The 27,155-nt window shown below is 51.3% G+C and overlaps 2 protein-coding genes across 4 annotated transcripts in view; one reads left to right on the top strand and one right to left on the bottom strand.

Annotated features, from left to right (window-relative positions):
• The window catches only part of EZR (ezrin), a 48,231-nt gene extending 33,616 nt beyond the window's left edge, over nucleotides 1-14,615 (top strand). For all 3 annotated transcript variants that reach the window (XM_057737696.1, XM_057737695.1, XM_057737697.1), the window contains 7 exons: nucleotides 5,602-5,698; nucleotides 10,208-10,371; nucleotides 10,774-10,904; nucleotides 11,553-11,713; nucleotides 12,044-12,136; nucleotides 13,307-13,555; nucleotides 13,693-14,615. In XM_057737696.1, the coding sequence (XP_057593679.1) occupies nucleotides 5,602-5,698; nucleotides 10,208-10,371; nucleotides 10,774-10,904; nucleotides 11,553-11,713; nucleotides 12,044-12,136; nucleotides 13,307-13,555; nucleotides 13,693-13,857 (1,060 nt within the window). In that variant the 3' untranslated portion in view covers nucleotides 13,858-14,615. The remainder of the gene's footprint in view (nucleotides 1-5,601; nucleotides 5,699-10,207; nucleotides 10,372-10,773; nucleotides 10,905-11,552; nucleotides 11,714-12,043; nucleotides 12,137-13,306; nucleotides 13,556-13,692) is intronic.
• A 727-nt stretch (nucleotides 14,616-15,342) lies between these two features.
• SYTL3 (synaptotagmin like 3) overlaps nucleotides 15,343-27,155 on the bottom strand; it is a 68,607-nt gene continuing 56,794 nt past the window's right edge. Inside the window, exons 10-15 of the mRNA XM_057739094.1 lie at nucleotides 23,530-23,632; nucleotides 20,650-20,820; nucleotides 18,508-18,613; nucleotides 17,471-17,576; nucleotides 16,342-16,547; nucleotides 15,343-15,605 (exon numbers count right to left, since the gene is read on the bottom strand). Of these exons, the coding sequence (XP_057595077.1) occupies nucleotides 15,496-15,605; nucleotides 16,342-16,547; nucleotides 17,471-17,576; nucleotides 18,508-18,613; nucleotides 20,650-20,820; nucleotides 23,530-23,632 (802 nt within the window). The 3' untranslated portion in view covers nucleotides 15,343-15,495. The remainder of the gene's footprint in view (nucleotides 15,606-16,341; nucleotides 16,548-17,470; nucleotides 17,577-18,507; nucleotides 18,614-20,649; nucleotides 20,821-23,529; nucleotides 23,633-27,155) is intronic.

Here is a 27,155-nt window from a genome sequence, read left to right as displayed (position 1 = left end):
CCCGGAGTGGGTGCAGGAGAGTGTGTCTCCACTGGAAGGCGTGCTGCCCATCAGATGAATCTAGTCACACTTAGGACATGGTGTGCTCAGCAGAGGATTGCAGGAACTCGTCTGAGGACCTGGAAGTGAGTTACTGGGGGCTCTTGGTTTGCTCCTTCCCTGGCAGTGCTGTGGACAAGCAGGAACAGTCCAGATAAGTCAGGGACTTAGGAGACCAGCCTGTGGTCCTCATGGAGGCCCCCGAGCTAGAGGATGGTCGGCAGGGAGCCCCACAGCCTCGTGGGAATATAACATGGGAAACTACCTCTGTCTTTAAACTCGGTTCAAGCAGATCCTGTAACATAGCCATGGCCAGGGCTGTCTGAACAGGTTTTTCAAGCTACAAGATACAGCCAGAGGCAGGAACTTGGCTGCTGTCAGCTTGTAACCACCCCACCCACATAAATGCCCATTTCCTCCAAGTGAAAATCTGAGCAGCTTGGCTCTTTCAGTCCTGCCTCTGTTCTCCTTCTCCCATCCCCAGCTTAGCTGCGAAACAGGCGACCTCAAAGGGTCTTCTCCCCAAAGATGAAAGGGTCTTCTCCCCAAAGAAGAAAGTCTCTTGGAGTCCCTTTTTCATTGTATATGTAACAGTCAAGTGGGAGCACGTAGGATGGGAAGCAGTTGTCTTGTTTTTCTTTCTGAAAACCCTTAGATCCGAACAGGAGAGAACATCAGGAGGGAGGACTTAGGCAGCTTTCCTGCACGCCCATGTCAGCTTTGAGATTAGCTATGTTATAACCCTACCCGGCATCCTCAGGCCAAAACAAAAACGAGAGGAAGCCCAAGTTCTTCAGTCCTTTGAAAGCACTCTTCCCCCAGCGTCATCCCTCCTCGGACTCACTCCCCTGTCCTTCTCTCCAGTAGGGAGGATGCTGGAAAGGGCTGCAGACACAGAGGGGACGAAATGAAGGCCCAGTGTCTTTTCCCTTACATCCCTTACCCAGGGCTGTACATCACATATTCTGATTTACATATCTATTTTATTAGCGTTAGAAATGGTTTCAACCATTTAAATACATTATTTTTTTTCAGTTTCTAAAATTATGCTCACAGGCAGATATGGGGGGGGTGGGGCGGTTACATCTTTGTGCCTTTCCGTCAGTGGCTGACCTGTATCGCAAAGGAGAGCAAAAAGCGATTTCATTGATTTGTATGTGTTTTGTTTTAACAAATATGTCGGGGTCACAGTTGTCAGACCATCCTCTCCTTTCTGTCTTTGGTATCCTAACTTGAACACGGAAGAGACAGAATTTTTGAATGACTTGGTTTCTTACAACCGAAGTTTGCTGCTATACTACCTCTAGGGAGAAGTTTCAAAGCCCAGCTCAGATTGGCTGAGAAGAGAGTTTGGACACGGGGAGGGAGGGCCTGAGGAGAAGCCTTGGTGGCAGAAAGGAGGGTGTGGGAGAGTTTTCTGATGGGCCTGCCCTGCAGAGAAGGTTGGCCCCTCCTGATAGCGGGAGGGCAAGGCCTGGGTAACCACCTTTTCTCTCTTGTAAAAGTGTGGTCAGAGCTGTAGCCATTATCCCGCCTCATCACTGCCTCATCCCGCCTCGGGGAGATGACTCTCCAGCCCATCCCCGCACCCCAGACCTTCCTAAAGTCTTCTAATGAAAACTTTCAAAAAACTGCAAAATGGAAAGCATTTTACAGTGAATCCCACATGCCTGCAGCCAAGATTCTGCCGTCAGCATGTAGCCACCTGCCTTGTCACTCCTCCCTGTCCACGTCACTGCCCTCTGTCCCCCGCCCCCCACGCACACATTTCAAAGTGAATTGCAGGCATCTGTATATTGTCCCCAAAATGCATATTATTTACTAGATCTCAGTATGTTTTGTTTTTCTTTTGATGTAAAATTTAATGACAACGAAATGCACAATTCTTGAGTGTTCATTTGCTGACGTTAGACAAATACGTCTGCCTGCAGAATCCCCCCTCCTGTCGCGACGTGGAACGTCACCCTCACCCTCCGCTGCACATTTTGAGCTTAAATTTTTTAACCATTTTTTCGTTTTGAAATCATTTCAGACTTACAGTTTCCAAAAATAGTAAGTACAGAGAATCCCCATGTGCCCTTCACCAGCTTCCCCAGGTGTTAACATCTCACATACACACAGTCCAGGTATGACAGCCAGGATGTTCACCTTGATGCATGATGCTGTCAACAGTCTGTGGACTGTGTCCCCATTTGATCAGTTGTCCACTAGTGTCCCTTTTCTGCCCCAGGATCTGCCTGGAATTCCACCTGCATTTAGTTGTCACACCTCCCAGGCCCCTTCCACCTGCGACAGTCCCACAGTCTCGCCGTCCGTCACAGCCTTGACATTTGTGACAAGCACTGACCATTGGCTCCTTAGAAAAATCCCTCGCCTTGGACCTGTCTGATACTTTCCCATAAAGTAAGATCTGAGGTTTGTGCTTTTAGCACAAATCCCACAGAAGTGCTCCCATGCCCTTCCAGGTGGCATGTGATGTTGGAATATCCTACTTCTGGTGTTGACTTTGATCGCAGGTCAAGGTGACATCTGCCAGACTTCTCTGCAAAGTTACTCCCCTCCTCTTCATAATGGATAAGTGTATCTAGGGGAGAGTCTTTGAAACTATGTGTTTCTCATACGTTCATCTCTTAGTTCTACATCCATTGATAAGACTTGCATGAAACAGTTATTATTGTGGTATTTGAGAAATGGTGATTTTTTTTAATCATTCCATTTACATGTATTAATGGAATTCTACTGTAAGGAGCCAGTTACTCTTCTCCATTTATTGTTTAGTTACTTAAGTTAATGGGGACTCGTGGATATATGTTTTCTTCTGTGGGCTGTGATCTATACTGTTATTTTGTTGCTGAAATGGTTTGAGATTTGCCTTTCGGAGCCCCTTTTAAATTGGCTCCTGTGCCCTCCTGATGTGAACCCGTTATTTTCAGGGTTCTTCTTACTGGCACCTCCAGATGTTCCAGACCCTGCTTTCAGCCCTGGAATGAGCTGTTTCTCCAAAGAGCTCTGGCCCCCTGTTATTCAAGAATTTTAAGAAAAATTTATTCCTAAGTAAGGACAGACTTATAAAGCCTTTAGAAATCTCTATGGGTCCTTCCCTGTTTGTGTCCTATATAAGTGAACCCTCCCCCCCCCCCCAAAAAAAGGGAAAGAAATCCTTGTAGACTTTAATCCTCCAACTATGATCAAGAATTAAAGGAGGTTCTTTAACTTAGAAGTGAGTCCTAATTTTCTTGTTTAGTCCTCATCTTTTGACACTGCAGTCATGCTTATGGAGGCTATAAATTGTTATATGACGTTTCAGAGTCTTAAAAAGACACATTTTGCAGGCACAGCAGAAAGCAGAAGCTGGTGGCCATGGTGACAGGATGTCCAACCCTTGAGAAAGATGCCTGTCTAGCCTGCAGGTCCAAGTTTCCTGGGTTAGAAACTATTTTGAGAGACTCGTATAAAACTAGGAGCCAGGGAGATCATTGCATTGGAAGCCGAGCCCACAGCTCTGGCTGCATGGCTGCAAACGGGGTGGCACTGCTGCTTCCTGGCTCCTCTGCTCTTCCCAGCATGCTGGCCTTGTATTTTGGGGGAAAGTATTCTGAAGCAACAAATGCCTACCCGATGTCTCTCTTTTATGGCCTTTCCATGTAAGGACAGAGGTTATGTCCATGGCAGGACCAGGTGACATCCTAAGTTCCTTTCCAGTGCTCAGAGACCTATAAACAAAATTACTGGTCTAAACGATGTATGTGTATATATATATAGCTCCCGTATACTATGATAAAATAACTGAACAAACTCCCTGCATGCTTTGAGTGCTGTGAAGCATGTTAACCAGATGTATTTCAGCTGGCATTGGTGATCCTATAGGAGAAAAGTAAAAAAAGGATGTATACCAAAAAGATTTGACACTTAAAACCAGAGCCTGGGTCCCAGAAGGGCCGTCTCTCGGGCTTAGATGCCCACTCCTGGCCTTCAGAGGCCACCCCCACTGCCTTGACTTGGCTTGTGTTGTCATAACAGGACCTACATTGCCTATCAGTTTTTATTTAAACCTGTTGGTAAGCAGTAGAGTCCTCCCCAGCGCTGCTCTTTTTCTGAATTGGAAGTCTTTGTGGCTCATGGGAAAGGGCTGTTTTTGACGGCAGCACCTTTGAAAGGTGGCTGGAGGATCTGTTGTTACTTTTGGAATGGTGTCCATGGTGAGTGTGTCGGAAGAACAGGGTGGAGGAGATGAAGAATAGGGTGGAAATTATGAAGTAAGTAGAGCCATGTGGTCTTGAAATCATACAGTGACCTTTCCCAGAAATGCTAATTAAAAATCCAGAGTTTCAGCCAATAGCGGACTAGTAGTGATTAAGTAGGACAGTAGTGGGGCTTTTGTTAGGGTGTGTGATCCGAGTGCTGTCTTGGAACTTGGAGGATGACACGGGAAGGTGTCTGGCCAGCCAGGGGGGCATGCATCACTGAGTGTGAACCAGACGGGTGGAATCCATACCAAGCCCTCAGCTCCTCAAGAAGATACAACAGTTGTATATACACGCACCCAGTGTATATACAGAGTACCTGGTATATTGAGCATATGCTAACAGATTTTCTGAAGGGAGAAACAGACAACAATATAGTAAGGAAATCTTGGACTTGAACCATACTCATCCCTTTCCTTTTCCATTAATGAGCAGCCGCTCTGGGTATAGCGTGTATAGGAGACAGAAGATGTGATCTTTGCCATCAGACTGCTTACCTGCCTGGTTTTCAAAGAGCTAAATAATAATGCAGTGATTTAAATAACACAAGAATAGTTCATGCAGCTTAAGGGACTGCAGGTTGAGAGGGGCAAGGCTGCTGAAGGAGAGAGAGTGAGCTGGCCTGACAGTGCAGGTCTGGGAGTGGTGGAGGAAGGAGGCCCTTCCAGGTGAGGGGGGGGGCAGTGAACTCTGTTGAAAGGATGGGCTGAACCAGGCAGCTGGGGCTGGGTTAGAAGGCTCTTGGATGTGAAGTTGGACTGTGGATTTCATCTGTAGAAACTGGGGGCGGGGCACGGGGGGGACAGTGTTGACATTTTTGAGGAGGGGAATGGACTGACAAAAAGGAATGCTAATCAGACAAGCAGATTGGAAGTAGAAGTAGGGTTCTGGCAACAAGGAGCTTGGTTGGTTAGGCTGCTGGCTGGCATATGAGAGGTGGGATTAGGGTGGTGATGTGGGAATGCATTGCAAAAGATGGCCGTGAGAGATACTTCAAGGGATGAAGGGATGTGCCTGGTTAGGAATCAGAGTTGACCTCATGATTACAAGCTGGGGTGACCGGATGCAGAAACTGAGAAAGACGGTGTAAATGGGCACATACCAAGGCTTCCTAGAGCTTGACCCTCACTGACACCCATCCTGTGGGCTAACCCAGCACAGGTAGCAACTATTTGGTTACAATGTATAGTACACATTATGATTCTTGGGTTAGTTTTGTACTTTTTTAAATTAAAAAAAAAATAAGAATACATTTACAGACCTTTCTTAGCCAATCCAAGTACACATCTAACTGTCCCACCTTTGTTTTTAACCTTAGGTTGACCCCAAAGATTGGCTTCCCATGGAGTGAAATCAGGAACATCTCTTTCAATGACAAAAAGTTTGTCATTAAGCCCATCGACAAGAAGGCTCCTGTAAGTTCCTAACAGTTCCAGGTTACTGTTTTTCATTCTTGCAGCCAAAGGCATTTCCAAGATAATGGTCAGATTTCTCTGTGTGATAAAGAGCTTGTGATACTCAGAATTACCTGTATGTGGGGGAAGAATTTCCCAGTAGTTTATGTTGAGGGTTAAGGTCCCCTTGGGCTGTGTCACTGAGCATTGCAGTCGGAGGGGATGGTGGAGCCCAGGTGTCCGTCAGAAGCCAGCCGACTCTGGTCATCTGAGTTTTCAGATGCTCTTCATTCCTTATGAAGAAAAGGGCAGTTCTGAGTCACTGACCTTTGCTAAATGATAAGCATGTCACAGCATGTTGCATCTGGGCGTGTGAGATGTTCACGTTCATGTGGAGAAGCGGCCTGCCTGCCTCCAGACGGCGGCATCCCCCTGGTGCCCCCTGGAGCGCGCACTGTGATGGTCAAGCTGGGGGCCGCGGCTTGACCTCGTGAGCTGTCCTCGCAACTTCCCCACATTAGGAAGCGTCAGACTGGCATCCAGAGCCCTGCTGGCCCCCGCCTGCCACCTCCTCCTGGCCCAGACTGTGCCTCACTTCTCTCACTGCCCTGTGCCCCACAGGTAGCCTTCACACCGGTGCCGGGGGCGGAGACGGCCCCTCACAAAGAGGAGCCTGGTCATCCTGCAAGGACTCAGCTAGGAAAGGGATGTCATATCCTACAATTTGAAGAATACGGATTGTTAGCTAATAGCTGTGAAGACCAGTGCATTGTGGAAATTATGTAAACTTTCAGCTGTGTTTGCACAGAAGATTAGGACATACGTACATACTGTAGAGTAGGGAGGTGGAATGGGTGAGGAGTTTGTTTTCTAATTGGAAATCTGTTCTTTAAAAAACCGACACTTGAAGAAATGCTCTTATCCTTCTTGGAGCCTGTTGTGAATTTTACCAGAATTATAGTTCGGAAAGGACTTTGTGTCTCATATAATTTTGGTTCCTTAGTTACAGCATTGGGCTGAGAGAGGCACGTCTGGGAGCCCTCCAGGGCTCAGGCACCGCATGGTGGTGGTTAATGCACGGGACAGCGCGTGGCATTGCTGTCCAGTTGCTCCTCCTACAGAGGGGTTAGTCCCACGTGAGGGAAAACCAGAGGTCTGGACACTGTAAAAGTATTGTCTTTATTGAAAGACAATTTCAGTATTCCTGCTGTTTGCAAACTCTTTTGACTCCTACTCCATGGGTAGCTGCGTGGTTATTTTAAATTAAACAAGCATTTAATACAGACTCTCCAGGTCTGTGGTAACAGGTCACGTTAACATGCAGCACCAGGAGCGAGGGTCACAGTGTACCTGTGTCACGTGGGCAGTGAGGTGGGGCAGGTAGGAGAACAAGAAGATCCCGCAGTCTTGTGTGGGCTACTCTCTGTCATGAGATGTTACTGTGCGTTCAGAACATTTTTTAAGAAGTTTACTGACAGAAGCAGAAATTCTGGGTAGACTGTTAAAGAATAAAGTTATATGGTTTTTTCAAATTTGGTTTAAGTTTAGCTTTTGAAAAGCTGAAGAATATTGTATAATCATAAACTCCCAGGCAAAGGCAACTGTAATGCATCTGGTCGAATTAGCCGAGTATACTTCTGCTATAACCTGGTTTTAAAGGGAGAAAAGGGAGAGAGAAACGCTGGTCGCATGCTGCGTGTCAGGCGCGATTCTAGGATGGTGGGCACAGCGGAACAGGACGTTTCCCGTCCCATGAAGTGTACACGCTAGTGAAGAGATGGGTAAGCACGTAAAACAAGCAGAGTGCTTTCCGGCAGTGAATTTAACAGTGTAGCTATGCCTAATAACAAATCGGGGGACAGAGGTGAGAGGCAGGGGATGGGTGATGGCTTCAGGTGTGTGGGTCGGGGGGCCTCACCGAGGAGGCAGCCTCTGCTCGGGGCACCTTATGGTGGGGAGGGGGCTGGTTTGGGGGAACAAATCCCTGGGCCCCCCCCCCCCCCCTCCCCGGGCTGCTCTGCCCAGCTTCAGGCTTAGTGCCTGGGGTGTAGAAAATCAAACTTCCAAGTTTAGGCTTTTACTTGGAAGACAGAAAAGGAAACGCCAAAGGTCGCATCTGCCCAGGGAGGAGTCCCTGAGCTAGCGTGGGGGGCAGTGCCCTCAGGGAGCCTCAGCGCTGCTCCTCGGCAAGGCGCTTCCCTCCTCCAGGCTGCTTGCGTGCAGCAGTTTGGGGCCGCATCTTGACTCTTGTGCTGTTCAGAGCCTGCCTGGGTGCTGTATGGGGCGAGGCAGCTGGCTTCCCTTTAGAATGGGTCCTTTGTTCCTGCCCCACAGAAAGGGCAGAAGGATGGGGACCTGTACGTGACGCTGGTGGGCCCTGCCCAGCCTGCTCGGAGGGCTGCCTAGAGGCTCCCGTTTTCACCCAGCAGCTTTCTGGGGCTCCCCTCCTTCCTCCCCTGTGTCCTTGGGGACTTGGATTCACTGTGCTTGTGCCTGGTTTCGGTTTTTAGGACATCATTCTCTGCCAGAGTCAGACGGCCTACCCCAGGTCTCATCAGGAGGTCTGGGCTGGAGACATGGATTTAGAAATTGCTAAATATTAGTTTTTAGTTTTTGTTTTCAACGTGAAGTCAGAAATTGGCCTCCTTCAAACGCAGCACGTGGACTTTCCTTTGTCTCCCACGAAGCCATGGCCGCTCTCACCATGCCCAGCGTTCACAGGCCCTGTCTTTGGGCAACTGGATGCTGTGGGGAGTGTCACCTGCAGTTCTGACCCTTGATTTTTTTTTTTTAAGTGACGTTTTTTCTGAGGAGGAGTTCGTGCTAATTAGAGTTTCTTTGCAAATACTTAGGAACCCGTCAAGACCCATTTGGGTAGCATGGCTGTGCCGCCGTAACAAGAGATTGTTTTCTCTTGTGTAATAAGAGATAGGTGGGTAATAAAAATACCTATTTGTCCCAGCTCTGCAGACACCTCCCTGGGAAACCCGATGACTTAATAACAAGTGTGTGAAACCCCAAGGAGAGCCCCACCCAGGAAGTCCGTGGGCTCTTCGGCTCAACGTTGCTCTCTCCCCGGCGTTTCCGGACAGGGGTGCAGACGGGGACGCTAAGCAGGTCCTTGCTGGGCGTTTGGATCCGCTCGCCCGGCATGTTCCTGGAGGTTTCGGAAGTCACTCTGGGACACGCAGCGCTGTTTCTTCGTTTCAGCCACCCTCTCCCTGTCCCAGTGGTTGGCATCTGAATTCAGAAGAGAAAGGAAAGCAAGAAGAGGAAGTGGATGGGCCTTTTCAAATAGCTTTTAGCAAGAGTTTCTAAACCATATGGCCCCTCTGTCGCCTGTGTTAACCGCATGGGTAACCAGGAGCTGGGAAACATGACCCTGTGTCATCCATGTCCCAGCCTCGTGCGCGCACATGTCATGAAGCTCTTGGATGCTGCGATTCTGTTCTGGTTTTTAAGAAGGCTTTCCAGTAGTGGTTTTGTAAGGCAGCCCGAAGTCTGAGCAGGCGTCTGTGTATCAGCCAGTTTTCATCGTGCCAGACGCCTGAGTCCTTGTGAACATCTTCTGATTTAATCCTCACAATAATTGTGTAGCTGAAGATGCTGAGGCTGTGATGGAGCGACTTGCCCAAGGTCATGGGGTTGGATGTGACAGTGCTATGTGCACTGTCAGTCACCCGGCAGATAGATGTTCCCGGGGCACCAGGAAACAGAGCATCGGTTTGGTCCTGGGAGCGTAGAGGTGAATGGACGTGGCCCGGCTCTCCAGGGAGCTGAGCGCCTAGCGGCGGGGAGAGAGCAGAACACGCCAGCAGGGTTCGGCGCCGTGACCGATCTCTCCATCCAGTGCTGGGGGAACAGACGTGACAGCCATGGAGGAGGAGAGGTCTCGTGGAAGTGCTGTGGCCTTGGGTGTGTGGCATTGGGCGTGACGTGCGAAGGAGCGCAGTTTAGGTGAACAAGGGGTGGGTCGGGGCCGGAAGGCCTTCACGTGTGCCAGGCCAGGGTGTTTGTACCTCGCCCTGGAGCTGACGGGCTGGCATTGAAGTTCTGCCAATGACCCAATCGGTGCGCTGGTAGTGGCGTGGGAGGCGAAAGGCTGAGGCAGAGGAGACGGAAGTTCAACCAACCAGGCAACCAGGAGCGCAGTTGTGTCGTCCAGGAAGGAATCAGGGCTGGGGCTTCAGGGCTGGAGAGGACAGACAAGGATGTCAGCCTGCAGCTCGGGCGGTACAGGGCCTGGAGGAGCCCTGTGGTGCAGCCATGGGGTTCCAGCGTGCGTGCACACGGGCGTGCGCTGACCACACACACTCCCTCTGCTTGCTCCGGAGAACACTCGCCCTGAGGCCCCAGGAACATCTCATTTGGGGTCAGCGGCTTTACCTTGTAGCCCCTCTCTGGCCCCTGCTCTCTGATATGCGTATCCTTTTCGGAAAGGTGTCTAGAACTGGGTGAAAGTGGGGTTTGGAAGAAGAAAGCCAAGGGAAGGTATTCCTGAGTCAGAGTCCGCCCTGTTCTCTTCTGCAGGACTTTGTGTTCTATGCCCCCCGCCTGCGCATTAACAAGAGGATCCTGCAGCTCTGCATGGGGAACCACGAGCTGTACATGCGCCGCAGGAAGCCTGACACCATCGAGGTGCAGCAGATGAAGGCCCAGGCCCGGGAGGAGAAGCACCAGAAGCAGCTGGAGCGGTGAATAGGGGTGGGCGGCGGTGGGAAGGCAGGTCGGGACGGTGTCCTACCAGGCTCAGAGACAGAGCAGCCCTGCCTGCGGGATGTCCGTGCCTGTGCTGCGCAGCCCTTGGAGCTGCCTCCCTGTGGGCCGGGCAGAGGCAGAGCCCAAGGTGGGGAGCCATCGGGGCACCTGGGGTCAGTGCTGTAACCAGCGTCCTCTGCTGGATGGACGGGCCCGAGGCCTGGACTAGGCTCTGTGGACAGCCGGTGACCGAGATGCAGCTGCCCCTCAGGGGCCGCGACTGGTGAGGGTCTGGCTCCAGGGGGGCCCCCCGTGGGGATGACCAGGCTCCTGTGTGGGCACACGCTTGCCTGCAGGGTCTGAGCCTCCTGTTCTGCCTCTTCCTCTCCTGGAAACAGGCAGCAGTTGGAAACCGAGAAGAAAAGGAGAGAAACCGTGGAGAGAGAAAAAGAGCAGATGATGCGTGAGAAGGAGGAGCTGATGCTCAGGCTTCAGGACTATGAGGAGAAAACCAGGAAGGCGGAGAGAGGTGGGCGGGGCCCCCCCAGACAGGTGCTGGTGGGCACCCAGGAGGGAACCCTCTCCCAAGAACACACACCTCAGTGAAGCACATACCCAAAGCAGAGACCCGCAGAAGAGACATGAGAAAATGGTTATTTGGATTAGAAAATAATTCTGTATTTTATTAACATTTGTGTGGGTTCTGTGGTGAGTGCTTTATGTACGTCATCTTTTTAAGTTTCCCTCAGTCCTATGAGGTAAGGGCTGAATTATCACGTTCCTGATGAGGATGTTAAGGTTCAGTGAGGTACAATGCTCTGCCTGAGGTCATCCGAGCTGTGCTGCATCGCCTCGCCTTATAAGCTGAGACCCGGGGAGGGGTACAGATGCTGCGTTTCTGGGGAGAGCAGCACAGCAAGGATGTGGCCAGGCCAGGGAGAGGGCGGTTTCACACCTGAGGATGTTGTCCTACACACACTGTGCCAGCCACCCAGTCCGTGTTCCCTTCAGTGTCTTTGGGAGAGGAAGCCCCGGTACCCTGGGACTCAGTCCACTGCTTTGCAGCGTTGGTGTGATTCCCGCTCGTGTCTCATCCGATCCCCCGGGGTGGGAATTCAGGGCCAGACTGCAGGGTCCTGGCAGGAGCCTTGAGCAGCTCTGCTTCTGCGCTCTCTAGAGCTCTCGGACCAGATCCAGAGAGCGCTGAAGCTGGAGGAGGAGAGGAAACGGGCTCAGGAGGAGGCCGAGCGCCTGGAGGCTGACCGCCTGGCCGCGCTGCACGCCAAGGAGGAGCTGGAGAGGCAGGCGGCAGATCAGATCAAGAGCCAGGAGCAGCTGGTAGGAGTCCCCCGCCTCACGGCGCTCAGTTACCGACAGACTGCCTCTGGGGATTGAGAAAGTGACACCTGCCTTATAATAACGTGTATCGGGGCTGTAAAGTGATCTGCCTGAGGGTGTAGGGTGGCCGGTGGGGAGGGGGCCTGCGGTGGTTGGCCCTCGGGTGGGGGACAATGCGGCGGCCCCGCGAGGCGCAGCCTCAGACACGGCGGGCGATGGACACTGCCGGCCGGGGACGAGGCGCCATTTACCGAAATATGTGACCCTTCGTTCACGTGTGGCCTGCTGAAAGCGTTCCAGAAACGATCTCAGCTTCTGCTCCTTTCCCAGGCCACGGAACTCGCTGAGTACACCGCCAAGATCGCCCTCCTGGAGGAGGCGCGGCGGCGCAAGGAGGACGAGGTGGAGGAGTGGCAGCTCCGGGTGAGTGCGCGGGTGAGGGCGCGGGCGCGGCAGCAGGGGAGCCGGCAGCCACTTGCTCGCTGCGCCCACCGTGCTCTGCCGCCCGCATGGGAAGGCGGTTTATGTCGGATACACAGGTGGTCCTGATGCCAGTCCCCGCGCGAGGCAGCTGCACCGGAAGACTTGGCCGCTGGGGGTCTCTGGGCTCTGCCACGCCTTCCTGTGCGACGGGCCAGGCCAGCGGTCTCACCTCTGAGGCGCGCTTTCCTTGATGCAGATCAGGACGAGCAACACCCGACTTGCAGGGACCCCCAGCGGTTGAGTCCGCTGTCCCTGTAATAGTGAGAACCGCGTTCGCTCCAGTGCTGGAGCACCTGTCTCCATCCGCGAGCCCTCCCGCCCACTGGAAGTGTGGTGGCCCCTTATGGGGACACTTGACACCTCCCCCTAATGGATCTTCACCCCCGCCCCCAACCCAAGTTGTGTGTAGAAGATGCCAGTCCTTAGGTTTTGGAGAAAGTGCTCATTATAATTAAATGAGAGAAACTGGTTACAAAACAGGTACCAATTAAGCACATCTCCAGGGTCAGGACGGTGATGAGGTGGGCGGGACTGAGTGAGTAGCCCCACTGGTTGCTGGCAGGATTAGGGGTGAGGGGTGAGAGGGGGCTTGAGCCAGATGCTGGCAGGCAGGGAGGAGCTTGATAAGCAGCAGCCACTCAGGGAAAGAATAAAACCCAGCACTGAAATGCTAGAGTGCTCCTCAGTGGCTGGAAGGGTTTGTTTCTTTAATAATTTTTTTTTCAGAAGTATATACAATGAACATGTATAAGGACTACAGACATAAGGAAGTTGTAGTACTTAGGAAAATGTCAAGACCTGGCATCACCGTTTCTCTTGGCGCTGTGGGCACAGTTGTTAACTGCTCACGGGATGTGGTTTCCTAAACCTGGAAGAGGCTGCACAGACCAGGGCCACCTGGTCAGCCACACCACAGCCTGGCCTTGCGCTGCTGCAGGCCACAGGCATCCAGCCTGCAGAGAAAGGAGTCGGGGAAGGGAGGGTGCAGAATCCTTCTCTTAGCAAGGATAGTGGGCCTAATTTGAAAGAGAAGGTGGCTCGTAAGAAAATGGTGCCAGCATGAAGTTCTCTGTGAAAAGTTCTCACCTGTCTGTTAATTTGCTTTCCAAGGCCAGAGAAGCCCAGGATGACCTGGTGAAGACCAAGGAGGAGCTGCACCTGGTGATGACGGCGCCCCCTCCCCCACCCCCAGTGTACGAGCCCGTGAACTACCATGTCCAGGAGAGCCCGCAGGAGGAGGGCACAGAGTACACGGGCTACAGTGCCGAGCTGTCCAGCGAGGGCATCCTGGACGACCGCAATGAGGAGAAGCGCATCACCGAGGCCGAGAAGAACGAGCGCGTGCAGAGACAGCTGATGGTGAGCGCGGAGGCGGGCTGGACCCCCTCCTCGGGCCCGGGCCCCCCCATCCTTTCCCTCGGGGGGGGGGGGGGGGGGGGGGGGGCGGCGGGCTCTGTGTTGCGCGTCTAGCTGACCGAGGCTGCTTCGTGTTACAGACTCTGACCAGTGAGCTGTCTCAGGCCAGAGACGAGAACAAGCGGACCCACAATGACATCATCCACAATGAGAACATGAGGCAGGGCCGGGACAAGTACAAGACGCTGCGGCAGATCCGGCAGGGCAACACCAAGCAGCGCATCGACGAGTTCGAGGCCATGTGAGGGGCGCCGTCTCGGCTCTGCGGAAGGAGGGCCGCTGCGCGACTCCACCGCCTGCTTGTACAGATAGGGCTCGAAACCTACACCCCTCATCGTCCTCCGGGTCCTTTAAAGAGAGTAGTTACTTCAGTGGGAATGTTCTGGGGCTGGGACCATTGGCAGTTTCCCTGGTTTATTTTTCCCAAGTGTATCATAGTGCCAAACAGGCCTGATTTTTATTTTCATTGAATCACTTCCTGTTTTATGCTTGGAACAGGACTGAATCAGTTAAGGAAAGATGCCTGTCAAGTCTGAATAACTCCATGCTGGCATGTATGATGCGAGATTCAGTATAATTAAAACCACATCGTGGCTTATATTCTGTGCCATACTTTTTTCTATTTGAAATTAGCTGAAATTGATTTGATTTCTATGAAGGATGCATCTTTGTATATTTGTTTTTTGAAGGGTAACAATTTGGAAAAGTCTGAAGCACTCTCACACGCACACACACAATTTCCTTCCTCCAGGCCTTCAGTTCAGTTGACAAAATCCTGTGATCATTCAGGATAAACAATGCAGGATATACTCTTCTCTTGGATAATTTTTTTTTTTTGCTTAACAGAGGGCTACATTGTCGGACTTACACACCTAAATAATGATCAGCTATAGAGTGTAGTATTTATATGTAAGTGATAATATGGGTTTGTAACATTAGTTTGAAAAAGGGAACGTTTCATTCTGTATATTTTGTTACCTTTTACAGAATAAAAATTACAAATTAAAAACCACATAACCATAGCACTTAATCTGATGTGACCTGAGGGCAGTAATGGAGCCGATTAACAGCTGTAATCACATCTAGGAAAGTGGCTTTTTACTTCGTGCCTGTAATTGTGCGCATTTAAGCTTTCTGTTGGAGCTTCTTGTTTGAAAAGGACTCGCAGGCTGTTCTGATCATTGACTCCAGCCGTGGGGGGCCCTTCTGACCTGGTCAGCATCTCAGTCCCTCCACACGCAGAACCTGCTCTGAGCACCTCCCGCTTCCTACCACGTCCTTGAAGAGCCAGCAGATTTCCACACTCTGCTCTGTCCTTTGCTTTTAGGTGTCCTTGTGAGGAGGAGCCCAAGGCGGGCTGCAGCGGCACGTGTCTCTGGCGGCAGGGGGGCCCTCCTCAGACTCAGCCTCCATGCAGCCTGACAGCCGCGCATCCCTCGGGTGACCTTAGCACGGACCCCCCAGGAATGGGCGTCCCTCAGCACCCCGTGGGGTGGGCTGACCTCCTCCAGAAACGGTTTTCCACAGCAGAACGCCCACCACGTTCTTCTTTTCCCTTTGGCACATAACAAGGCCATAATTTTCACTATTTGAGCACAGGGAGACCAGGGTAACCGTTGAACATTTATTGAAATCAGGTTATTTTCCACATCTCTCAAAGCACAGGTAACCAACCTGAGACAACATCGATGATCTGTTTAACTTACTTAAATACACACAGAGGGATCTGGAAGAACCTCTCAGTGGAGGGACACTGGAGACAGGGAGGGCTCACACTCCTGCCGGCCCTGCCCCACCCCGCACGCCCTGTGCAGGCACACCTGGCCCCGCGGCTGACCTTTAGGCCCCGGCACCTGGAGCCCCACTGCACCCGGAGCCTCCAGTCAGTGCAGGGTGAGGGTCATGTCTGTCCACAGGTTGGGGCTGGAAAGAACTTTCTGCCACTGGAGCTTTGACTGGGAGCCTGAGTCTGCGCCTCCAGCTGGCTCTTCCTCTGTGTGAGTGAAGGGGGAGATTAGTGACGGCGGCCAGGGGACACTCGCCCTCCTTTCACAGCTTCCTTAAGAAGGAGCAGCAGCAAAGTATACAGTAACTTTTCACCGCAACTTAAGACCATATTAAAATGTGCGCCGCTGGTGAGGCGTTCCTTAGAGGAAGGGGTGTGCTTTGGACAGTGTTCCTTTTAAAACAAATTGTCACTGAACGGTGAGTCTTACTTCTCTTCAGTGGTCTTGCAGCCCCCGGGCGTGTGTGCGGGTGTTTTGGTTGTCAGTGTTTGGGGGGCCCTGCGGCCCCCCCACGAAAAGCCAGCAGCACTCCTGCTGAGCAATGCTGAAAAGAGTCCCTCTCTAGTCTGTTAATGAAATACTTTCTGAATTGCCATGTGTTTGGGTTAAGACGATATTCTCCTTTAAGAAAATAATCCTTTTATGATTGATGCCGGAAACAAAAGCAAATACTGTACCCAGCGCATTTTGAGACCTGTAATTTTTGTTTCTTTAGCAGATCCAAATCTGATTTAAATCGTGGAAATACTTTGCTGTGTTACCACTCCGTTGTAAAGTTAAAGCTAGACTAAGTCATTTCCGTTTATGGTGGGTTAGGCAGTTTCACAGCCCCTGAAGTCCCCTGCCATCATGGAAGCACTTTCTTTTAATGGTATGCACATGGACAGTCACTAAGGGTCAGCTGTGCTGTTCGGGGCCCATAAATACCTCAGACAGACTTACTGGAACCAAGCCTGGCGCCTCCCAGCAAGCGGTCGTTCACACCGAAGGTGGCCTGATCCCAAACGGTTAATTCTAGGCTGGACTGCCTCAGCTGAGAAGGGGTGACCCCTTTGAAAATGAAGGAATGCTTCCACTGGGGACAGGCTTGCTTCTTCAGGACGGGGGACTTCAGTCTCAGCCTCTGCTGGTCTGGCAGAGTGAGACAGCTGCACAGGAAATACATTCAAACCCCATCAGCTCTGCCCGCCACGCGGCCCCCTCTTCTCTGTTGGAACTTGCTCATCAGTGAGGCTAAGTGCTCAGAAAAGTGCTGAGCCCACTCAGAACAAAACCTGTCAGCAAGGGACAAGCATGGGAATTTGGGGATCTGGCTATGTGACCTTTCACGAGGCTGTTCCCGATTTCTCTTCGAGCTGAATTCTGCTCCAAGTACTGTATTAAGGGTCCGTTGGGATTCTAGGCCACGGGGCCCTTGTCTTAATCCGCCTCCTTGGTACGACTACCACCAGCCCACGGCAAGGCTCATCAGACCTGCTACCCAGGGACCAGGGCTCTGCACACACGCTATCTCCTTTAACCCTGTTCTCAGGCAAATAAATGCAGAAGGGCTAAGTCACTTGCTCAAGGTCATACAGATAAGTGGCAGGCTTAGGACACTGTCTTGACGGGGTACGCTGTCATTTTTCCATTATATCTGACTGGGGATTTAACAATGCTACGTAATTATTAACAGTGTTTGCTTTACTTGCGGAGACACTATTTCACCTGAAGTGAGTGAGAATGAAACATGCGGAGTCAACCATCTTACTGTTAATCCAAGAGGGGATGTTAAGCTAAAGACATATTTACCAACCACACCGCTTTCCCCGAGCTCCACTCAGTCCCTAGTGCTGATCTGCTGATGCCACAGGGTTTAGTTTAAAATGTGGTAATCCAAACCCAGCCTCAGCATGCCCAAGTCCCATGAACTCTTGGAAACGAGTCTTTAACGTGCATTATGTTGGATTTTCATAGGAACGCTAAAACAAGACAAGGTTAAAATGGCTTACACTTTTCAGTGTTCCCTTACAGGGACTATGCCATATGTGTAATAGATCATCAGTAATATTTGATTAAATGTAATACCTACCCCTTAACAAATGAGTTTAGGGTCCCATCTGACCGCACAGGTAAATTCTTGGCTCCCAGCACTACCAAACAGAGCTGGCCACCCTGTGACGGCTCCTCTGCCGTCCCTGGAAGGAAAGCTGCCAGTTACCGTCAACCCTACTCCTACAGCACACGACGCCACCACCCCAAGCTGGCAGCTGAACCAGAGGGTGGGCTACAGCCTCGGGCCCCGAGACAGCCCGTCCCCTGTGAGAAGGCACCACTGGCCCTGCCCCACTGCACAGTCAGCGTGGTGACAGCAGGGAAAGACTTAAAATCCGGGAACTAAGGAGAGGAGGAGGCAGGAGCTTGAGTCAGCTGCAGCCAGTGGGTTGGGGAGGAGACCTGTTCTAGGGGGGCTGCCGCTGACCACAGGGAGCGTGCTGCTGGCCTGCTGGGGGCCCTGTGAGCTCAGCCAGCAGAATCTCCTCTTCTGTCAAATAGGAAATCACTAATAACACTGGAATTGCCCCTTCACTCTCCACCCTCATCTTTCTCACATGCCCCACACTGAGTCAGTTACACATCTCCAGAAGCTCCGTGAGGACCTTGATCTGACCTCCTGCCGGGCAGCCGCTGCTCATGCGGCCCGGGAGCAGGGAGCTGGTCGCTCGGAGCCTTGACGGCACCTTAAACCAGGAGTTGGAGGCAAACTCCCAACCATGACGCAGGCGGTCCGTCTTCAAGGGGGGCCACAGTGGGACTGTTTCCCCAGGGAGGCCATGGGAGCCAGTCCCCTGGGAGGAAAGGCAGGTGTCCTAAGGGCCCATGAAGCAGACATCACAGGCTTTGCCTGGTTTGGGTCGTCTGTCTCCCTTCTAAGCTGAGGGTTCCAGAGAACCCGCCTCCCAGGCTGGGCTTCGTGGGTTTGGTGGGAGTCACTGGAGCGCGTGGGGTTGAGGGCGGCAGCAGGGAAACGCTGGGGAACTGCCCAGCCTCTCTGCCCACCTGCTGCCCAGGCTCTGGGGACAGTGACGCAGGGACAGATGAACGTTTGCGAGGCTAGAGGCCACCCACCTTCTTGAGCCTCCTGGAGCTTTCCGGGCCCTGCAGGGAGGACCAGTTTGGCCCGGACTGCAAGTTCTCCATTATTTGTGGGAATGCTGTCTTCATACTTCTCTGCCTGCGGGAAGAGGTAGAGCTCAGAGGCAGGAGTCCCCAGCCGCAAAACCTTCTGGGCTCCTCTCACTGCCTCGGCTCCGTCCATGAGCGTCCCCTAACAACCTCCCTCTGCCCACCCCACCCCTGCAAAGCCTCTGCAGGCCTGGGGGAGCCCTTGGTGGAGTGGCCATGCCCGTGGCAGGGCTGGGCATCCTTCCAATTGGGGTCTCTTCACTCCCATCCTCGCCACCCCCAGCTCTGCCACCCCAGTAGACGCAGCCCACCAGAGGCAGAGGGGCTCAAAGGCAGGGCCAGGGCACATGCCAGGGCGTGTCCCCGTGGCATGGCCTTCAGAAAGCCTGGACACAACCTGAATTTGAAAAAGTAAATAAAACCAAGCTCACATCAATTCCACCCAGGTTAGTAAAGGTTTGAGCTACCTGTGCGTGCCAAGGACTGCGGCAGGCACAGCAGACAACGGGGTCACGGGCTCGGTCCCCTCGGCAAGGGGCTCCCAAGTCTGGTGAGTTGGCTCCGCCCGTCCCAGACCACCCCACCCCCCCCACCCCCCCCCCCGCTGCGGACCAAGGTGGCTTCTCTGGTCACCAGGGCTTTTTGCCAGAAAGTGAGTGAAGGAGGGCCTTGGAGAAGGTGACTACAACCCCATCAACCTTTCACCCAGTGCAGTGGGGGCAGAACCAGCCTCCACCCTCACCTTCCAGAAACCCTCACCATCCCCGTGGTTTCCTCCTGTCAGGGCCAGGGGGCAGGCCTGTGAGCACGGGCTGTCACTGTCTATCAGCTGGGATTAGGAGGGACGCCTTTCAGTCTGGCGATTTCTGCTCCTCGCCTGCTTATCAAAAGTTGACCAGCCTTGGTGGCAGCCTGCCTTGGCCTGAGTAAGGGATCCCGGGGGGAGAAGGCAGGAAGGGCCCCTTGAGCGCAGGGGAGACCACATCTGGCAGGGAAAATCAGGAGCGCCTTCATGGAGGAGGTGGGATGTAAGGTCTTGGGCAGACCTTAGCCTGCAGAAAGCATTTCAAGTGGATATTCCCACGTGGAGTTCTGAAGACGGACTCAGGTTCTGAGAAGAGGAGGCGCAGGGCACCAGAGGGTGAGTGTGGGGGCTGCAGAGACCCCACAGAGAAAAGAGACGGGAGGCCCGGGCTCAACCCTGCAGAAACCAGAGATGCCAGTCAGCCGAGCGCCGCGCATCAGAGCCTCCCTGGTTTCGGAGAGGAAGACAGCGGTAAAATGGCATCCAGGCCTCGTAAAGACTCAGCCTCCCTGCCAGGCTTTCACTGGTGGGACTGCACATCCTGTTGCCATTTCTTAGGAGGTGACAGAGCCCCGGTTTTCTCCTTCACGATCTCACACTCTCTCGTCTGGGATCTTAGCACAGAGATGGGCAAAGCAGCCACCCCAAGAACTGCGACCCTCTCTCCCCGGCCTCTCCTCTCACCTTCGTGGCCATCAGCCAGCTCTGCTCTCCCAGCCTATCTGACACGGAACCCCACCCCTGCCTTCCTGAGGGCATCGGGTCCAGTCATTCTCACCTACGACTGACTGGTTGGGAGTTAAGATACGACACACAATAGTCCACAGGTCTGAGGCGGGTCCCACCTGCTAGGCAGCCTCACTGGCCCGAGAAGGTCAAGGCCTCCTCAGCGGACGCTATGTGACCCTCCAGGCTGTCACTGGGGACTGAACCCCAGGCCAGATCCACGCTGGTGTTTGGGCCACACTGAGGGTGGCCCTCGGTGCAACTAGAGAAAGCCCCCACGCGTGCACAGCAACAAAGGCCCGATCTTGAACAAACCTGAGCTGGTAAGACTCCTTCAGCCCACTTCCACCCACACGCCCCGGGGAGCCCGGCCTGAGCCTCTTCTCCTCGGAAGCTCCTACCGCAGAATCAGAGGCGGGAAGGTGCACACTGCATCCCAGGTCCCAGGCTCCCCGGGTAGGGTTCTCTTCTTGGATCCCTTTGAAAAGTGAGTTTGGTTCTCATGGTGGGGAGGGGTGCGGGTGGGGGCGGCTCAGTCCCAAACCAGACATCACCTTGGCCCGCAGCGGGTACCAGCGGAAAGACTGTGTCGTGCTGTCCTCGAAGTCCCATGTGGCCAGAGGGACGATCACTTCTCCAAGAAACGCCCTCCGGGTGAGCGCACCCAGGTGCCACACGGACACCTGCAGCTGCCGGGTCTCCAGCTGGGCAGGCTCCACCTGGTACTGCGGAGGCAGAACAGAGATGGGCAAGCTGGGTACCCGGGCCCATGGCTCCCAGACGATTTTCAGTCTGTTCCCCTCGATTCCACGGCCCGTTTCCACCTCTGCCCCATGTTCCATACTCGATCTTTAAACTCTAAACGAATCTGGTTATTTCCTTCATGGCCACACGCCCCAAAGTCACGTCCAGGCCAACAGTGCACTGTGCTGCATCTGCTCGCTCTCAGAACCAGCTGCTTCGGGGCGGGAAGCTGACTGTCCCCCCAGGTCTGCCCTCCTGCGGCAGCTCCATCCTCTCCACCCGCTCTGCACGCAGGGTGACCCACCTTGACCCCCTTGGAAACACAAGCCTGCTTTTCTTCAGGTCCTCACTGATTGGTGGCCCCTTCCTGACAGACAGGACTGCTCCCTTCGGTTGGCTGAGTCCACTTCTTAAAATAAGACCTGGACTACCCTGGTGGCACAGTGGTTAAAAATCCACCTGCCAATGCAGCGGACACGGGTTCAAGCCCTGGTCTGGGAAGACTCCACATGCTGTGGAGCAACTAAGCCCGTGAGCCACAACTACTGCACCCGCGTGCTGAAACTGCTGAAGCCCGTGTGCCTAGAGCCCCTGCTCTGCAACAAGCCACCGCAATGAGAAGCCCGTGCACCGCAATGAAGAGTAGCCCCCACTCACTGCAACTGGAGAAATCCCGCGCACAGCAATGAAGACTCGACTCAGCCAAAAAATAATTTTTTAAAAAATTATAAAAAATAATAAAATAAGACCTATTTTTCATTGCCTGTTAGGTCCACAAGGCCGTGCCAGCAGACCCTGGATGGCTAGTCTCCATGGGGTACCGAGTGTAACCGACACCAGAGAACAAGGATGAGGCAACAGCCACGGTCACCCACATCCGGTGTCTCACTTCATCCTCCCCAGGTCCCCCACTGAGTGGTCTGCAAGGGACGTGCTAGCACCCCTTGGAGTACAGAAAGTCTCCCCAAGGAGTGCTCTGCTTAGAAAACTTGGAGAATCAGTTTCTATATCCTCAACTTGCACATGCACTTTTCTCAAAACTGGCAAAGGCTGTTCTCATGCCCAGTATCTGACTCCCGTGTCCTGCCCCAGGGGTGCAGCCTCCAGCGAGCTGAACCAAGGGGGAATTTGAAATACTGGGTTCTGCCAAACTGTTAATGATTGCTCAGCTTCTTCACCTTCCCATCTTTTCCATCTTATACATATTTCTATGAAGGCTAAGGCTGGGTCTGGGTTGAGATGTTCTATATTTAGAACAAAGACATTGATTCTTTTCAGTGTATCTGGAAAGTTTTTCAGGATAACCAAAACATTCTCGATGTACTGGATAAAACCAATGGATGAGAAATCATAGGTGATTTCTTTGAGATTCTCGGTACATTTTAAATAAAATTGTTAAAACTTTAAAAATCAAAGTATATAATGAAGTATTTACCTAAAATGTAGTCAATCCTCATCTTTGTCTCATGAAATATGAAATATTTGTCTGCCTGTTTTGTACAAGATACCTTAAACCTACGATGAGTAATTTTACATATCAGCTTACAGTGTGTGAGGGGGTACAGAGCTTTTCAAAACTCTGTTAGCAGGATGTGAGCAAAAGCACGTGAAGACCAGTATCCAGGGATTTGCTACCAGAGTGTCCCAAACCAGCAGCACTTCCGGCCCTGCCCACACTTGCTGAACCACAATCTGCTTTAAAAAAAAAAAAAAAAATCCCTTAAGGAGTCCTTATGAACATAAATTTTTTGAAGGACTGCTAGTCCATCGTGGGCCACAGCTGTACTTTTAAGTACTCTCTAAGCCTCAGTTTCCCCACTGCTAAATGAGGATTCGAACACCTGGCTCGGAGGGTACATAAAGCACTTGGCCACGGCAGGGGCACCCAAAACAATGGCTATTTTCATGTCCCGCATGGCACTCTTGTGCCAGCTACCCAGGTGGCCCCTGGCTGGGAGTTCACAAATGCTCCTACTCTCCAAGAAGGCAAAGCCCTCTCCTTTCTCAGGCCTGACACACGGGATCCCCAGGCTGCCCAATCTTGAGTGGGTACAGCTCTGCGCATCTGCACTATTATTCCAGCTCAGGGCCTCCCACACCTGTCTGCTATCAGCACTCGCCAGACATCACCTCCACCTCTCCATCCTGAAACCCCGCGGGAGGCACTCCCTCCCTGATCTCTGCCCTAAACTATAAGTCACATTTCTTAGTACCTAAGAAAATGAAAACCCAAACAATCTCTCTAGACCTTTTTTTTCCATAAAATATGAAGAAACCTGGGTAAGCCAGATAATATGACAAAGAAGTACTTTTACAAAGAGTGTAATTCAGCAGTTTCATTTACAGGTTCCCTTGCTTGAGAATAGCTCTCTGATAGTCATAAGAGTTCAACAGGACAAACCAATTTTAGAAATTGAGAGGCAGCCAGCTTCCTTTTTACCATTTTCTTGCAAATCATTAATCAAAAGCCATTCGCAAGTCCAGCAGACGCTGCACTTTTTCTGTACAAAGGCTGAAATTTATTTTCTACCACTTGCCACTGATTGACAGAGCCCTGCAGAAATGGTTAAGTGTCTGCACTTACATTTAACTGACTCAAGAGTTTGGAAGAACCGTCCGCTGGACTCTGGCCCCGGGGGCCCAGCCCAGGGTGGGGAGCCTCAGCACATAAATATTTGTCCCGCGAGTACCTTCAAGGTCTCCTGAAAGGTCGGCTCCACCGTGTTCTTTTGGACTCCAGTCTTGCGTTTTCCCTGGGAGGACCTGTCAGGCAGCAGATAGGTCTTCACGTACCTAGTGGCCAAAGAGGACAGGACAGGGTGAAGGCTCAGCATGGGGTGGGGGGTGGGGGGGGCAGACAAAGGGTTCAGGAGGAGAACCACACGCCAGAGTTTTCTTTATCCTGCTTCCTACTGCATCTGGCATTGACAGAAAGGGCTCAGGGGCCGCCACCCACAGTGAAAAATGACAGAGCTGGGTGCACAGGCCCTGGTTTACACAGTCTCTGGCTGTGATCCCCCGGAATGTTCCTGAGGGTGTGAAGCTCCCCTGCCTTCTTCACGCCGTACTCCTGGAAGATGAATCACTCATCACACTCCATCACCTGTCACTGGGTGACGACCAGGGAACCAGAGGCTCCTAGGGCTCCGCGGGTGGTAGATGTCTAACCCACCCAGATGCCGAGGCTGTGCGCCAGCTTCTCCTCCCTCCACCTACCTCTTCACCCCAACCCGCGAGGAAACAAAGTGGAAACGGAAAGTGCACGCCTCGCACTTTGGTTTTCCCTGTGGGGCCTCAGACACCGTGTCCTGACTGCTGAGGACCGGCGTTCCTGGGCCCTCTCCCTGCGGTCTGGAGGTCGCGCCCCAGAGGAAACCTGACAGAGGCCAGCCCCACACTGCCCTCTGCCCGCTCCCTGAAGCCCCACCCCAGGCCCATCCCTCCACTCAGGTCCCGAGGCTGCCCTTCCTGGCTCCTCCGGCAACTCTACGGATGCAGGGACACCCCTTGCCCAGGTCCTGTCCCCACAGGCTACAAACAGGCTCAACCTTCCCAAAGCAATAAAGAGCAGGAACCCTCCCTCGACCTGGGTCCCCCCGGAGCCCCAGTCTCAGGCCTCTTCCTTGCTTTCAGCAAACTTCTTAGAAAAGTACTCAAGGCTCATTGTCACCAATGCCTCCCGCACTGTCCGATGGCTCTTACATAGCTGATTGTTACGAGACCTCACACATGTAAAAGCAGACAGAAAATATGTCTGCATAGCTTAAAGCATTACCGTAAAACACACGCCCCTGTATCTAGTCGTCTGTTAAGTCCTCTATTTCCTTTCTTATCCTCTCTCTGGATCTTCTATTCGTCACTGAGAGTGGAGTATTGACACGTCCAACTGTTACTGTGGAACTATTTCTCCCTTCAGTTCCATCAGCTTTTGTTCTTATATCTTGATGGTCTGTTATCAGGTGCACAGACATTTGTAATTGTTCTCTTATCTTGCTGTACCGGACCTTTTATTAACACAGAATGTCCTTTATCTTCCGTAACCTTTTTTGATTTAAAGTCTATTTTGCCTGATATTGGCACAGCCATCCTGCTCGCTCTTGGTTACCATTTGCCTGGAATATCTTTCACTTGTGTCTCTGGATCTCAAGTGAGTCTCTGGTAGATGGCATATAGTTGGGATCCCACGTTTTTATCCATTCTGCCAATTTCTGTCTTTTGATTGGAGAGTCAAATTCATTTATATTTAAATTAATTCCTGATACGAAGTACTTACTTCTGTCACTTGCTGTTTCTTTTGCCTTATAGCTTTTGCGTCCCTCACTTCCTGCCTTACTATATTCTTTTGTGTTTAGTTGGTTTTCTGTAAGTGAAATGTTTAAATTCCTTTCTCATTTGTTTTGTTTTGGTTTTTGTTCTATAGCTATTTTCTTTGTGGCTACCAAGGGGATTACATTTAATACCCTAAAGTTATAACATTCTAATTTGAATTTACACCATCTTAACCTCGACAACATACAAGAACTCTGCTCCTTCTCAGCTCCATCCCCACCTCTTTCCATTGCTGACGTCGCAAAATTACATCTGTATACATGTGACCAAAACCAGAAAGTAATCATTCTTTTAAATGCATTAGTCTCTTAAATTATGCTGAAAACAAAGTGTGAGACCCATAATCTTTTAAAATGTATTAGTGTCCTAAGTCATATAAAAAACAAAAAGTGGAATTACCACTGTTACAATAATACTAGCTTTTATGATTTCCGGTGTGTTTGCCTTTATCGAGGGCTTTATTTTTTCATATGTCTTAGGTTGCTGTCTAGTGTCCTTTCATTTCACTTGCAGGATTTTCTTGAGCATTTCTTGTGGGGCAGGTCAGGTGGTATCACTCTCTCTCACCTTTTGTTTAGCTGAGAGTGTTGTAACTTCTCCCTCACTTTTGAAGAACAGTTTTGCTGTGTGTTTTGTTTTTTCCTTTCAGCACTTTGAATATACTGACCCACTGCCTTCCGGCCTCTATAGTTTCTGATGAGAAATCTGCTGATAATCTTATGGAAGATCCCTAGGATGTGAAGATTCACATCTTTCTTGCTGCTTCCAAGATTCTTTGTCTTTCAAATGTTTGTTTATAATGTGTCTCAGTGTGGGTCTCATTGAGCTCATCATAGTTGGAGTTCAAAGCGCTTCTCTGATGTTTATAATCATGCCTTTCATCAAACTTGGGAAGTTTTCAGCCATTCTTTCCGAGTATTCTCTCTGCCCCTTGCTTTCTCTCTTCTTCTGGGACATACGTCGGTCCGCTTAATGGTGTTCCAAAGGTGCTTTAGGTTCTGTTTCCTTTTCTTTAATCTTTTTTTCTTTCTGTTCCTCAGATTCAGTAATTTCCATCATCCTATATTCAAATTCACCTATTCTTTCTTTTACCTGCTCATACCACCTTTGAATCCCTCTTGTGAATTTTTTGTTGTTGTTTCCTTTTAGGTTTTCTATCTCTTTATTGATATTTCTATTTTGTTCATACATCATTTTCTTGACTTCTTCCACATCTTTCTTTAGTTCTTTGAGCAACCTTAAAACAGTTGTTTTAAAGTCTTTGTCTAGTAAATCTACCATCAGATCTCTTTCAAGGACAGTTTCTGTTGATTTATATTTTCCCTTTGAATGAGCCATACTTTCCTGCTTCTTTATATGCCTTGTGATTTTCTTGCTGAACACTGGACATGTGTCTAATAATATGTTAACTCTGGAAATCAGATTCTCCCCCTTCCTCAGGGTTTGCTATTTTTTATCATTGGCTTTTTAATTGGGTTTTTAATAAATTTATTGTTATAGACTGTCTCTTTGCCAAGGATCAGACTGAAGTGTAAAACTAAGATCTTCTCAGGTCTTTTCTGAGCCTGTACCTTTCCCTGGACATGTGTGGTCCCTTTCTAATTTTCCTTGTATATACAGTTACTTCTGGATGTCCTGGTCTTTAGTATCTGGCTCCCAAGAGGGGAAAAAAGAGAAAAATGAAGAGGGGAGACAAATAAGGGCACTGGCACTTTAAATACCTTATAAATCACTTCAGCCCAGGAGGAGGGGTTGCAACATCGGGGAAGGTGAGACAACAATGGCTGCCTGCCTCTTTCTCTGTACTTCTGCGGTCAGAAGCAGCAATCAGAGAACAGGTCCCTGCTATCGGGAGGACAGGATCCTTAGCCCACCCTGGCTCCTACAAGCTGTGTGCAAGCTGCTCTAGGAACACATGCACAGCTGCCCGGCAAGGGGTTGGGCATGGGGTGATGGGTAGCCACTACCGCGCTAAGAGCTGGAATTG

The sequence above is a fragment of the Hippopotamus amphibius genome, chromosome 6 (genome assembly GCF_030028045.1).
Source record: "Hippopotamus amphibius kiboko isolate mHipAmp2 chromosome 6, mHipAmp2.hap2, whole genome shotgun sequence".
In the NCBI taxonomy this organism is placed as follows: domain Eukaryota; kingdom Metazoa; phylum Chordata; class Mammalia; order Artiodactyla; family Hippopotamidae; genus Hippopotamus; species Hippopotamus amphibius.
Note: the sequence above shows the minus strand (reverse complement) of the source record. Positions and strands in the feature narration are given on the sequence as shown.